General features: G+C 35.7%; 1 protein-coding gene across 17 annotated transcripts in view; it reads right to left on the bottom strand.

Annotated features, from left to right (window-relative positions):
• The window catches only part of DOCK9 (dedicator of cytokinesis 9), a 129,823-nt gene that overhangs the window by 25,113 nt on the left and 89,387 nt on the right, over window positions 1–15,323 (bottom strand). For 7 of the 17 annotated variants that reach the window (XM_035318815.1, XM_035318886.1, XM_035318845.1 and 4 more), the window contains exons 33-38: window positions 14,127–14,247; window positions 13,107–13,240; window positions 9,776–9,890; window positions 8,057–8,123; window positions 5,421–5,468; window positions 3,455–3,591 (exon numbers count right to left, since the gene is read on the bottom strand). In XM_035318815.1, the coding sequence (XP_035174706.1) occupies window positions 3,455–3,591; window positions 5,421–5,468; window positions 8,057–8,123; window positions 9,776–9,890; window positions 13,107–13,240; window positions 14,127–14,247 (622 nt within the window). Of the gene's footprint in view, window positions 1–2,888; window positions 2,933–3,454; window positions 3,592–5,420; window positions 5,469–8,056; window positions 8,124–9,775; window positions 9,891–13,106; window positions 13,241–14,126; window positions 14,248–15,323 lie in introns of those variants that run through there. The other 10 variants (XM_035318858.1, XM_035318834.1, XM_035318854.1 and 7 more) reach the window with 4 other exon arrangements.

The following is a 15,323-nucleotide window of genomic DNA, read 5'->3' as shown; positions in this document are numbered from 1 at the left end:
ATTCTAGGAAAGCTTTCAACATTGTCTTTCACGATATCCTTCTGCACAAAACAACCCACATGCAGCTAGACAAGTACATCATACGATGTGTGAACAATTGGCTGACAAGTTGGGCTCAAAGGTTGATGGTAAAAGGGGTTACATCAGGCTGGCAGCTAGTCACTAGTAGGGGTTCCACTAGGCTCCATTTTAGAGCTAGTTCTCTTCAAAGTTCTTATAAAACACCTGGATGCAGGACTCGAACGCATACTAAGTTTGCGGATGATACTAAATTGCGAGGAGCTATTGACTCCTGCAAGGGCAGAGAGGCCTTGCAGAGAGATCTTGATAGATTAGAGTGCTGGACAATTGCCAACTGCATGAGGTTCAACAAGAGCAAGTGCTGGATTCTGCTGCACATGGGACAAGGCAACTCTGGCTAAACATGCTGACTGGGGGAAGAGAGACCGAAAAACAACCCCATGGAAAGGGATCTGTGGGTTCTGGTTCATTTTGTTGTTGACGTGAGCCAGTGTGCCCTGGCAGCCAAAGGATCAAAAGTACGTGTCCTGAGGTGCATCAGGCACTTAGCTAGTTGAAGCTAGTTGAGATCTGCTCTGCTCTTGTATGACCCCACCTTGGGTATCATTTGCAGTTTTGGGTGCTGCAATATAAGACATAAATCTATCCAAAGGAGGGCTACAAAGATGGTGAAGTGTCTAAAGGGGAAGCTGTATAAGGAGCAGCTGAAGTCACTTGGTTTGTTCAGCCTGGAGAAGAGGAGACTGAAGGGAGAACTTACTGTGGCGTACAGCTTCCTGACGAGGGGAGCGGAGGGGCAGGCACTGAGCTCTGCTCTCCGGGGACAGCAACAGGACCCGAGGGAACGGCATGGAGCTGGGACAGGTTGACAGAGGTATCGAGAAAAGGTTCTTCATTGAGAGGGTGTTTGGGTACTAGAACAAGCACCCCAGGGAAGAGGTCACAGCAACAAGACTGCCAGAGTTCAAGAAGCACAATGCTCTCAAGGCATATGGTTTGATTTCTGGAGGGTCCTGTGCAGATCCAGGAGTGGGAAACAATGATCCTTGTGGTTTCTTTCTGACTCAGGATATTCTATGATTTTAAGTAAAAACTGTAGCTAATGGATGGGATTTCAAACAGTTGTTTGTTTTTTTTTCCTCATAAATAATTTAGAATAAACAAATAAATAAGTCTGTTTGATTACACTGCACTATTACTAGTGGGAATTTTGGGCAGTATGCAAACAAAGTAACACTCAGCTGGGCTTAGCTAAAAGACTGACTTACTACATATGATACAGACATCTGCATGGACATGCATATGAACATGCGTTTAAAGCCAACTACAAACACTAAAAATAGAGTAATCTTTAATGACTATGATCTTGACAATGATCATGCGCTATTATAGAATCAGGGTTTATCTCTATGTATATTTGTGTGTCACTTCTGTTATACTGAGCTTCCCTCTCTCCTCCAGCCCCAATGATACACATAAAGATCCACCTTCTTTTTGTTTATACTGAAATACTTTTGATATTTCAATGAAAAACTTCATTTCTTTCACACCTAGGCATAAAACTATACTGACATTCCTCAGAGGTCTGAAATACTACTTATACCATGATGTCAGTTCTTTTCCTTTGTTAAATGATTAGAAAGGAACAGAGAAATTAGGTTTATAAGTTACAGTTATAGACAACTTGTTTCTAAAATCATGATCCTTTACCGAGATAGCAACTATTTCCACCAGATACATCCTGTCACATAGCGATCATACAGGATACCTAAAAGATCTCTTGAAGTTCTGAAGACTACCGTAGATACAGCATACAGCATAAAGTCAAAGTGACAAGCACACAAAACTCAAAGTCACACAACAAGACAAAAGTTATAAAAATCAGTTTAACATTTGACATGGCTTTTATAGCAACATGTTTTCACCTTACAAAACCATGGCCAATACAAATTGTAATATCCTGATGTTTATTAAATTTTCAATGTTAGAAACACTATTATCACATTACTCAAAGTCAGTTGAATGAGACTTCTATAATAATTCCTTCAAACTACACAAAGAAGAACAAAGCTCATTTTTACATAAGCATGCATTAATTAAAATCTTTCAGCTCACTGTCCTTAAAAATCAGTAAATTTTGAGGAGTTCTGGAAGTATAAAGTTGTTTTTGCACACAGGGCCCAGAAGCAGGCATTTCCTGGAGAATTTTTTATTTATTTTTAAATCAGTCTCTCTACAGAGTACTTTACCATGCTGAATATATAGTTGCACAGTGTAAAAGCTCTTTCTTCTGTGTATCAAAAAACATGTAAAAATTTACTGCAGCTATATCTGCTGATCCATCAGCAGCAGATTGCTTACATGAAAAAGAAATTTGCACAACGATATAGTTTTCTGAAATGTTTAATTCAAAGAATTGCATTTTTTATATTTAAAAAAAATACGAGAATGTATTTAAAACAGAAGGTTGTTTTTGTTGTTTTGTACTTTTAGTTTTCCATTAGACTGCATGGTAAGTCTTGTGCAATTAGGTTAAATGTTACTTTATATTACAGATAATGAGCTAAAAGGTTTTAAATATATCTAGGGGGCAGTTAGATATGCTTTAGGAAATAAATGAGTTTAGTGAACGTACAGTTAAGTCAAAAAACTGCTTTACTGCACACAATTCTTTTCAGTCCCAGAGTTGCATTTTACTGGGTTAGTCAACCAGTTTCATAGCTTTTGAAGCTGAAGATTGCAAAATGGTGCTTCAGAATACTTTACGTACTTGCAATTTAAGAGCAGCATATTTAAAAAGATAGGACATAAGCAGATTTCAATACAGCAGTCTTATAGAAGCTGACTTCAACCTGATTAAATCTTACCATTGTCTACAGAAATTCCAAGAACACTTGATATCTTTCTCACACTGAAAACAGAAAAATCACTTCATTATTGGACGCTTTTTCACTTCCAGACAAACCAAATCACGGGCTTCACATTCTCTGTAGAAATTCTAAGAAGCTTATTTCTCCTTAGGAGATGTCAAAACATGGAGATATGGTCAAAGTGCAAATTTTTACTTTTAGATTAAACATCTATAAGATCAAGATGGAAAAAATAAAGCCTAATGAAGCAAATAGAAGAAAAAATAAAGATTAATGAAGTAAATTCTGTAACTATGTGCAGCACAAAGTAGATGTGCCTGTAATTGAAAAAAAAAAAAATACAATTTTGAAATATACTGTGGTTAACCATGCTCCATGTTATGGCATCAGCCAGCATTGATTGTTTTATCATAAAGAGGGAACAGACCATCGACTGATTCCAGTTATTCGTTTGACCTAGAACAATAAAAGTTATTGAAAAGCACTGGTGCGGCTCTGGGACCTGTCTCTGGTGTTGTGGTACTGGTTGAGGATGATGAATGTTACCATGTCATGAGACTTACTGTGGTTAAAAGTGAGAGAGTTATCCAGGCTGCTCAGCTGCTGCAATCTGGCATGCATCATTCCTGTTCTGTTACGGGAAACAGGCAATGTCTGAGATTTTCGATCATGAACTATGGATCCCAACCCCTCCTGGTTCCTGCAAGATGGGTGAAATGGGATAGAAGCAAAAGTTAGACATGTCAACCTGCAGCAAGATAGGAAGTGTTAGTTAAGCAGCTACAGCACAAGAAGTTTTATAGGAGGAATCACAATGCAACCTATTTAATGTTTTACTTATAAAACAAAAATAGGTAGCTTTAAAAAAGTATCATAGCAAACTCTTTCCTAAAATCCTCAAAGCTCGACAGCAAAAGCACAAAAGCAGTCACTTTGGAAATGTTAAATTTACTTCAGAGCTCTTGTGAACAAATATTTGAGAATATAAAGATTCTGAAAATATTCAGAACCCAAAACCAAATCCTCTATTTTGATTGTAAAAAAATTAGAAAAGGGTTAGAAGGACACACACTGGTAAAATTAGAAGGCATACATGCAACAGGGAAGCAGGAATTAGCTGAGGTATCATGGACATCTTACCCAAGCAGGAAGGGAGAAGAGCCATATACTTTGTTAAACTTGCAGCAATCAAGTGAAGAAAACAGAAAAGTAATCTGTGTTAGCAATCAGTACAGGCTAACTTCCTATTGTGTACCACCACCAGAGCTGATGAAAAATGAAAACCAGTGCTTGAATAATTAATTCCCTGTTCCCTTTCATTCTGTGTCATTTGGGTATTTTAAGAGTACGTGCATTGATTGTGATATACTTTAGCGTAACAACAATGTGAAAGACTAGAAAGCTACATTAACTGTGGAAATTCAATACCTCTGCAGAACACAAGACAATTCTACAGCTTAAATCTTTTTTAGCATAACATGCAGTACACAGACTAAGCAAATCAGTAAACAAAAAGGAAGCGCGGTAATCTTCTCTAAGAACTAGTCAAAAGAATTAGTTTAAAGCATTTTTCACAAGAAGGCTAAAAATTATACACTCCTGCGAATCCAGAGTTTGAAGTACATTAAAGCACAAAAGGTTACAATCAAAACATTAAGACAGTCACTGATTTATATATTTTTTAATTATTTTTTTTAAGACGTGTGAACACAGAGGAGATCTTTTTCTGTAAAAAATCCAGGAAGGTAGTCATGTCTGTTGTTTGTAGAAGCAGATTCACATACTATTATATCTAAATTAAAATCTAAAAAGCTAACATCATAGAATACCTTACCATCCAATGTCAGAAATAACTTTCTCACCAAGTTCAAAAGGGCCAGTATTTCAATGCCATAAGTTTAATTATAAGTGTCACCATGTCAACTACAGTGTGAAGTCTAAATGGATTGCTATACTTTACTCTATTAAAGTATTTTGCATCAAAAAACACTTTAATGCAAAGCTATTCAAATAATTTAGGACACTTCAGAGATTTTCTCCTAAACAGACGTCAATGGGAACACACAGATACTTAGCAGTACTTTGGACATTGAACTGAAAAAAAACAGATCTGGAATGTCTACCACTCACCTTCCAGTAAAATCACTGCACGTTAAATTTCAAGAACATTTCAACTGACATGGTTTTATGGCCAAGTGAATAAAGAAAACATTAAAATAAATAATAAAACTCCAAAGACATTATTTCAATGAAAAAACCTGCTGTAAAAAGATAGTATGAAGGGCAAGTAAACTTTAAAATAGTTTATTATAAATACAACACACATTGTTCTAAACCAGACACCAGACTTTCAGATGGGATATGGAATTAATATGAACCAGTTACTTACTTCAAAATTACGTATAATTTTACAATAACTTCTCTACTCCCACACACTAGTGTACACATTATTATTCCTAATGTACACACTAGTGTACACACTATTATTCTTAGTGGACAAGCCGGCTAAATTAAAATTCCACACAGTACCTGGCTATGTATCGTTTTCCCATGTACTGGAACTGATGTAAGCATACTCTGCAGAGAACACAAAATGTAAGAGAAACAACACTTAAAACAATCCATTATAAATTTATGTACATTGGAATTATTTAACTATTATTTTCATTTAACTTTAAACTCTTATGTCATAAAACTTAGTTTCTCCCACCCTTGAAATTCCTTTCCAAACCTCAAGCCAAGAAAAATTTTCAAAGCAGACACAGCTGCTTTGAAATCATTCATGGATGGTTGTTGTTATTGTCAAATTGGGATTAACATCAAAGACATGTAAGGCTGCCTCAAGCACACCTATCTCAACTTATCCGCATCAAAACACCTAGTGGGAGTCTACCAATGCCAAGCTAAAAGAGCAAACTGTGAAAAAACAGAGCACATAAGAAAAACATAAACACTGAGTCAAGTGCCTCATAAAATCACAGAATGGCTGAGGTTGGAAGGCACCTCTGGAGGCCATCTGACTGAACTCCCTGCTCAAACCAGGCCACCCAGAGCAGGTTGCCCAGGACCATGTCCAGGCAGCTTTTGAAGACCTCCAAAGAAGGAGACTCCACAGCCACTCTGGGCAATTTGTACCAGAGCCCACAAGTTCACCCACAGGGTAAGGAAGTTCTTCCTGATGTTTACACAGAACATCCTGTACTCCAGTTTGGGTCCATCTTGTATGGATTTGAGTCACCATCCCTAGAGGTCTTTAAAAGACGTTTAGATGCAGAGCTTAGGGATATGGTTTAGTGGAAGATCTGTTAGCGTTAGGTAGGAGGTTGGACTCGGTGATCTTGGAGGTCTCTTCCAACCTAGACTATTCTGTGATTCTGTGATTCATCTTGTATAGACTTTTAATATGTATAGGGAAGTAATGTTTAGTGTCAATTAAAACAAACAAGATTGCATTACATGAAATGAAGTTCACAGCTACAGGTAATTTACAAATGAACAGCAATTTAACATGTAAAGAGCAGAAAAAAAAAGAGAGAACCAGGTATTACATATATAGAGATATATGCACATTTTGCAAAATGTGAATAAGGGTTCAAAATAAGGTGAAAAATCAAGATGTATGCCCTTCAGCCCAAGTTTCCGTGGTAAAAGGTTATTTCATTGTTGTTTTATTTTTATTTTATTTACTTATTCCCCATTTTTTAAGGCCTCCAGATTCCAGGACATCAGCAACAGGGTTTCTGACAAAACTACTTTCTAAAGAGAATCTTCTTTTACAATAACAAGAAGTTAAAGAAGTATCTTAAAAGACATTTTTTGACATTAAAAAAATCTACACTTAAACATGCGTATTTTTAAGAATCAAAATACTACTGGTTCAGATCCAGTGAGAAGGTTGAGAGTATATCCTAATTTGCCTGGCTTATCTTTCTCTACAACTATCTGAAAGAAGGTTGCAGCGAGGAAGGTGTAGGGTTCTTCTCAGGTGCCATGTGATAGGATGTGAGGAAACTGCCTCAAGCTGTGCCAGGGGAGGATTATATTAGGTATCAGGAAGAATTTCTTCTTGTAGAGTGTCAGCATTGGAACAGGCTGCCCAGGGAGGCACTGGAGTCCCCATCCATGGAGGCATTTAAGAGATGTAGGGCACTATGGGACATGGTTTATCATCGGACTTGTAGTGTTAGGTGGATCATTGGATCTGACGATCCTAAAGGCCTTTTCCAACCTAAATGATACCAAGATGGGAAATTCTGTATTCCTTAAACTGCTACTGCGATGAAAATCTCTGATAATCAGTAATTTGAGATTACTAATTTCATTACAAACCAATCCTATCCAGCCCCTAAGTAAGAGGCCACTAATGGCAAAATACTGCTCACCGATTTGGCACAGTTTCCACCTCTTGCTTCAATCTACTATATATGCTCATTTACTTGCTCTGTTCTGTTTCTGGTACAATCAATATAATGCTAGATGTACTCAATGGATGAATTAAAATACTGTCTGATATATATTTCTAAAATGAACTTTGAGCATCACATGCCATAACACAATTAGCTACCGATACTACAGTGACTGGGCCTGGCCTATGGAAACATGAGGAAAACAGTTCAGTGAAACAAGACATGCAGAAAGACTTCTGTGTTGTCCCACTTCAAGCAGACAGCACCTTCCTCACTTTCTGTTGATGTATCAGTTAATTCTCATGAACAAATAATACTAAATATGGATAGGGCTGCAGTGTAGCAGTTGGTATCAAATAATGAATTCATCATACATCTTTTTGTTCACAGGATGCTGGAAGACTTGAGAGGAAAGCTAGGAGGACAGTTCGTATTCACTTTGTTTCTGAAGTGAAACGATTCAGTCAGTTCAACAAGAGAGTCTCTGATCATTTTATATGAGCACAGCGATATTCTGAGTACTACTCCCTGTTTAGGAACTTCCTGAGATCACTCCTGTATAGCCTAATTCCAGAACTGTTACGGAATTAGACAGACATGCAATTATGCACACCAAGTTAAGGATTTATAAACCAAGACTGAGAAGGAATTGCTTTTCAAATAAAGAAAGAATAACACACATACATTTATATTCACACTCAAGACTTTAACAGTGTAGTGAAATGTATGATTTTATGATAAAATCAACAAAAATCTTACTCTGTAATAGTGAAAAAGTCCATGAGTTCAGATTTTGTAGCCTTGTTCCAATATGTAAACAATGCATCTAGGAAAATGAAAAATATTAGAAAGAAGACAAAGTCAGTAAGCACAAAAAAGTATTAAGTAGAAGAGTTAAAAAGCTCTAAGCTTTCAGATAATGAGGACTTAGACAATCGAAAAATGGCTTGTGGGGTTACAAATGATGATTACTAATTGAAGTTTTCCTTGAAGCTGATTATAGAATTGCATATCAATTCTCCATGAATTTCTGCAATATGTTTTTAATGAATCCATAATATTCCCCCTATGTTTTCATATTTTAAAGAGTGATATTTGTGTAGTCAATGGTGACTACAGAGTTCCAAAAAAAAAAATACGACTTAAGAATATGTTGGGCTATTATTCCTATAATCTGCTTCTTTATAGATTAGTCTCAACATTTTTTTTATTAGAAGTTATGATTTCTTCCATTTTAATTTGCAGTGTTTTTCAGCTTTGGTTGGGTTACTGTGGCAGCCATAGATTAGTCAGCAAATCAAAGTTATATGCACAGATTTTTTTTTTTTTTTTTTTTTTTTTTTTTTACAAAGTTTGTAGTTGCATAGCCAAGACGTGGTCTCCTTTGCCAAAAATGTTCAAAATTAGCTAACAAGTTCAAAATTATTACAAAAATGTGTAACAAAGATTATTTGACACTTGCTCTTTTCCAGAAGAATCATGACCACAAAACAACAACAACAAAAAAACAGAGCTTGAGATTCCCAGAAATTATGAATCATTTAAATATATTATTTCAAAGTATAAATTAGTGGAAGGTTAATTTTTATTACTCTTTTTAATTAAAAAACGTAAAATATCTATGTAATCACATGAAAATCTAACTGTGTGACTGGATATTAAGTACTTATTAACCTTTCAATTCTCATTCTTGATTAAGTGGTGTAATAAATTAGAGTTCAAATAGCAGTACATAAGCTTGATTTTTAGAAATTAACATATAATAGGCACAGAAAATAATTACTATTGACATTTTATTCTATTTTTTTAAACCAAGTGTACACCAATTCCCCCCCCCTTTTTGATATATATATTTTTATATATATCAAAATTTTATAATTTTATATTTTATATATATATATATATATATATATATATATATATATATTTTGATCAAGGATAGGCATGATTCTAATGTTAAGGATTTGCCATTCATAGAGTATTTCTATGGCTCCAGCTCCTCCTCCTCCAGGATAGTATGATTCTTTCAAAAATTTCAATGGTTTCTACCCCAAACATCCCTGCAGAATGCAAGCACTAATGTCTCCATTCCAGAAATGGAAACATACACTGTGATCAGGTCATTTGGTTCTCTGTCACACAGGAAGCTCTGCAGAAGGGAGAACTCATCTAGCCCTAAACTCTTTGACCAATGAAGTGTTCTTGACCTCTACTTGCCAAATGAGATTATACTATCAAACAAAAACATACGCTTGCTCACCAAGTCGGGTAGCCTCACACTTTTCAGGAATAATGAATATTTAATGGCTACAAGTCTTCAGTCAGCTTCAAGGTCGATCGATCACACATTTGGTAAAACAAGACACAACATGATGTCTATGCCTAAAATATTCTGCTGATTTTTAAAGGGTATTTAAGTCATGTGCATAAATCCAAGGCATCATCTCAGATTTATGAAAAACAGGTTGCATTACCTACCCTCTGACATACTTCTTAAGATATGTAGGAAACACATGAGCAGACTCTTGATTTCTGCTTGGTCAAGTTTGTCATATCGAACAACAGAACTTCCTAAAGTGCTGCTCTGTTGGTTCTGAAGAGAAAACAGACATATTTTGGCTGGAAAGTTCTTAAACTGATAATGAACTAAAATGTTTTAAATTGCCTTATTAATTCCTGCAACAGAAAAAGGATCTCAGAATGAAGACAAAAATGTTTTATGTACAGACAGATCACTAAAACACACATTGCACACATGAAGCATACAAAATTAAACCTCTTTACCTTTATTTCCTTCTTAGTACATTTTTTTTCCCCCAGAAGGACGAGTAAGAGGAAAAGTTACCTGACAGTGACTTTAAATCAAGTTAATTACATATAGATACCACAGTGTAGAAATCAGGCATGCCCTTTTTGGTTAGTTAAAATACTTTAAAAATACATGCTACTGTCAAGCAATACATATATACATACATATATATATACATATATATATATATGCCCCTTTGCTTTTGAAGAGACTACATTGAACTGTAGGCAGAGCCTCCCCTAAATATCTTCTATTTAAAGATAGAAGAATCCCAAAGGATTCTTGTATGGGAATAATGCGTATTCTGTAAAAGCACCTACTGATAAGTAACATGCCCTTGCCTCAGAAGAAAACTTTTCTTCCCACTTCAAAATCTAGTTAATCAGCAATACTCAATATTGAAGAAAATCTGCCCCAAAATAAAAAGAAAGTCATGACTTTCAAAATATGTACCTCAGGAAGAGCTACCAAATGGAAGAAAGAAAAAAAAAAAAAAAAAACACCTCTGAGAATACAGAAACAGAGCTTTAGGCAGTACATTATATGTAAAAGAATAATTTCCACACAATCAAGAGTTACAAGATCCTCAATCTGAAGCTTTTACAGATATGCTTTATAAATGTTTGCTTAAAGTTATATTATGCCCTTTTTAGTGCCTATCCCTCACTTACAATATAAGGCCACTTATCCCAATGGAAGATGAACCAGGCATTTAGTGAGTTTTCCAGAAAGTTAACATTCTAGTATAACTGATCTGTGCAACAGTTTCTACATAGAAGTTTGATCATCTCGGCCTCATTATCATTTTATGGACACATACACCAGTTTAGGAGAAAATCATTTATATCAAAATTAGTAAAACAAAAATGAAAATAAAAACAGACTTAAGGGATAAAAGCACTTGGTTTCACAAACAAAGCAAGAACTGTTGATACTCCAAGGGTAGAACAACCCTTCTAGGAACACTCCTGAAAGCAGGAGACATGCTAATCCATGACATCTTACAGTACACGCATCAAATGACTACTAAGCCCTTTAGCATATTCCAAAAAAAGGACAGAATCGCTATCCTAGAACAATCTGTACAATCTGTTATATTCTAGCCATTGAATGGATATGCAGTGGCATATGAAACTATAATACTGGCATGTGAAATTAGGAGGAAATGGACACCTACGTGAACCTGATTCCTACAAATTCTAAAGACCTCACAAAGTATTCATCTTTGAAGTGCCTCTGGTAAATGAGGAAGTGCTACTATATGGCTCTACGGATATTGAAATAGAGCAGCCAATTAAAGAGTGGAAGAGCAGAAACTGAATTTGAATTTCCTAGATTTTTTTATACTGTTCAGAGATAAAACTCCCTCTGAAACAGTTGAAAATGTACATGGATAAAACTAGGACTACAGCTACTCAGTTGTTTTTTTTTAGATAATCTCACTAGCATATAAAATATGTACATATTAAAATAAAAATAGCTATGCTTCCGCAAATTATGTTTCCACAAGCATTGCTCTACAGGCTGTTCTGAAACAAAATTAGAACAAAACCATGGCTCTTCAGTAATTATATCAAACAATGTGAAAAAAACTGAGGATATGTGCAGTGAACAACAAGTCTACTACAAAGAGATTGAAAAGCAATGAATTAGAAGCCAGCATTAAGTATTATTCAGGAAAAATATTAACAGCATGCAAAACATAAAACCTGCACTACCTAAATTGGCAGACCAGAGAAGAATTTTCGAAGGATGGAGACTCCTTTGAAAGCTCTTTTACTTAGTAAAAACACTACACATTAGTAATTAACAACATGAAAACTAAGTAATAGATGACAGAATTGCCATTTAGCAACAGCACATGTCCAAGATATTTATTTACTTGGTCACTGTCAAAGATTTTTTTAGTCCTATTTATATTATGTACCATAAGACTCAAACTCTGCTGATATTTAAGCTAATTGGGTATTTCTGATTTAATTAAATCACGTACATGAACTGTCACAGGTTTGCCATTTAATGGTATTTTATATGGTTGCTTTGTACATATTTGCCTTCAGATTCAACTGTTGCAAAGAAGTGGCAAAACTGTTGATCACACACTTCACTCACAAGCTTAAATATACCAAGCACAAAAAAAATAAAATACTTCTTGTAACTGAAGAGGGAAAGCAGCATGCATAATTTTCTCTGGTAAAACTGGAATTGTCAGAAGTGAAAAATCCATAGTAACACGGTTTTTCTTTGCAGGGTGAGAATTTTCTTCTTCTCCTCCATTAGGACGCATAGCATGAGCAGAGTGCCTTCTGAGAAGCTTCTCTCTCTGCCACACGAAGGCATGTCAGGGTCAAGGGGAAAAAGTTAACATGTTGTGACATGCACAACAAGATCTAAGAAAACGAAATGTGATCAGCATCAACATAAGCTCTAGAAAGATGTGACTGAATAACTCATAGCTACTGCAGCCAAAACTCGTACTTTGTAACAGGTTGAATGTGCAATGATTTAGAAGAGTCAAACATAAGAGAAGTTACCTAGAGAATGCATGACAATTGATTTTAAAAGATTCAATTTAAAATGCTATGTGTACTGTTGGTTGACCAACTAGAGTGAAGATCTCCACAAAAATCAAAGAAGTTCTCCAAACCAGAATTCAGTTCTCTCAAGCAAAATTTAATACACTTCACCTAGTGTATTCATCTAGCAAAAGGAAACCACAACCACTTGCTTATGTTTCTAAATTGAAAAATCTGTTTACATTTTCTGCGAAACAGCTTAATACATGCAATGCTAGAAGAGCTCATATGACACCTGTTCTGAAAAAAAAAAAAAAAAAATGTAAAACTCTGCTCTGCAGTTATTCTAGAAAGCCCAATCCCAGTAGAGATTACAAAAATTAACTTGAAATTTTGGGAATACACTTCTGTGAGTATTTTTTTTGTTGTTTTTATGTTTGAAGGTGTGTGTGCTTGTTTTTGTGACTTTTTTTTTTTTTTTTACCTTGTCAAGGGAATTGCTTTTGTCACTGTGTCTTTCAGGAAGACTGTTTCCTGAGTCTGTACTTATAAGAGAGCCTCTTGAGTCAGCATTCCTCACACAATTAATATTTGGAGTTGATGTGGTGTACGGGGAAGCTAAACAAAACAAAAAATATAAAATCTCAAATGATACATATACTGAAAAAGTCACTCCATAGTCAGACTTCCAAAAACGCCATATATGTATATATTTCATAAGAAGGCAAACAATTACATTTAGGACCCGAGGGAATGTCTTGAAGCTGCAACAGGGGAGATTCAGACTGGATATCAAGAAAAGGTTCTTCACTGAGAGGGTGGTCAAACACTGGAACAGGCTCCCCATAGAAGTGATCATGGCATCGAGCCTGCCAGAGTTCAAGAAGCGTTTGGACAATGCTCTCAGACGCATAGGGGGCACCTTAAAGACCACCCAGTTCCAACCCCCTGCCATGGGCAGGGACACCTCCCACCAGACCAGGCTGCCCAAAGCCCCATCCAGCCTGGCCTTGAACACCTCCAGGGATGGGGCATCCACAGCTTCTCTGGGCGACCTGTGCCAGGGCCTCACCACCCTCTGAGGAAAGAATTTCCTCCTTCTATCTAATCTAAACCTACCCTATTTCAGTTTAAAGCTATTTAAAGTAAACAATCATTTTATCATTTACAAATCCATGGCTTACGGTGCTCTTGCCATAAGTGACTAAGGCTATTCTTGCCTTTACCTTTCTGCAGCAAGACAACAACTATCAACTTTGATGGGGGGGGGGGGGGAACAGCTCTCTCCAGGAAGTAGGTTTACTTTTAAATAGAAAAACAAAACAAAAATCCCCAAAGATAGATCTCATTTGCAGTCTGAATTCTGAATCTAACAGAATAGCTGATTGCAATAGAGTTCTGTACAAGTGACAACCAAGTACACAATCAAAAAGCAGCCAAATCTACACACAGGACAATTACTTTTAGTAACAAAAGAAAAATATGTTTGTTTTTAAGCGCTTACCGATGCCAGAGATAACACCAAACAGATCTTTAGGAAGGTTGTTATCCAATGTGTTTACTGACTTTTGTGGTGTTACTAGTTGATTTGCAGTCGGCAAATTAAGTGCATCATCCTTTGCACTCTGCTTGGAAAAAAAGGAAAATCTGATTATTGTTTTCCAACGTGGGTTTAGTTATTAATACATATTCTACCTTCTAGTGCAGAATTTGTTATATATTTCTTTCTTATTTAATTTCTATTGGCTATGCTCAAAAGCATGTAATGAGATGTTCAGGCTTCTGAACGAGTCTGAGATAGCCTCAAAGTTAAAGTACCTCAGCAAAAGTTGAAAATATGAATATTCCATACCATTTGAAACACTGTAATACTGATATTGCCAAAACACCCAGAATAGTTTTATTCCAAACTTCCAAACATTTCTGTTGTTAGAAGGGTATTGTGAGTTTCTTGCTTAATTAGCAAATGGAACATAGCAAAATATGGAAAAAATTGAGATTTGTTTAGTCATTAAGTCTCGATTCAATTATTGTATGAAACCATAACATATTGATATACTCCTTCACAAATTCCCTTTGAATTCATTCTCCTGTAATCCTCTTACACTACAGCTGTTCCAAAAGCATACTTCTTTATGGCTAACAACTCAAAGTTCTACAGAATTAACTAAATTTATTTCTGGTCCGTTTATGTCAGTGTTGGACTGAACTGGAAAACTGGAGTTACAAAAGGAAAAACAAACAAACAAACAAAAAAAACAACCACACCTCCATCTACCACCAACACCCAGTCTTTTCTGCTGAACAGCACAGCAGCTAATGAATCCGTCATGACTTTAGCAAACACAACTAATTATCTGTATTAGATGTCGGGGGAGTATTTTCTTACATGAAGTATGGACTAGTGCCTCCAATACATCTACAAGAGTAAAGGCAAACTGTTTATGCAAATTGTCAGGGAAATTGAAGAGAAGTGTAATTTCTGAGTAAAAAAAGATACCATAATTTAATTAATCTTACCTTACAATAAATTTATCAAAATAATAGAAAAGGAAGACAATGAAATTGCAGAAACAACTGTTGTTTTTCTTTTGTTGTTGCTGTCTGGTGTTTGTTTTGTTTGTTTTCTACTCTAACTGTAATGTTCCTTCACCTTCTTTTTGACTCCTCTAAAACGAACAGCTTAAAATGCACTGGGTCT

Source organism: Oxyura jamaicensis, chromosome 1 (genome assembly GCF_011077185.1).
Source record: "Oxyura jamaicensis isolate SHBP4307 breed ruddy duck chromosome 1, BPBGC_Ojam_1.0, whole genome shotgun sequence".
In the NCBI taxonomy this organism is placed as follows: Eukaryota; Metazoa; Chordata; class Aves; order Anseriformes; family Anatidae; genus Oxyura; species Oxyura jamaicensis.
The sequence above is the reverse complement of the archived record's forward strand: the minus strand, read 5'-3'. Positions and strand labels throughout refer to the sequence as shown.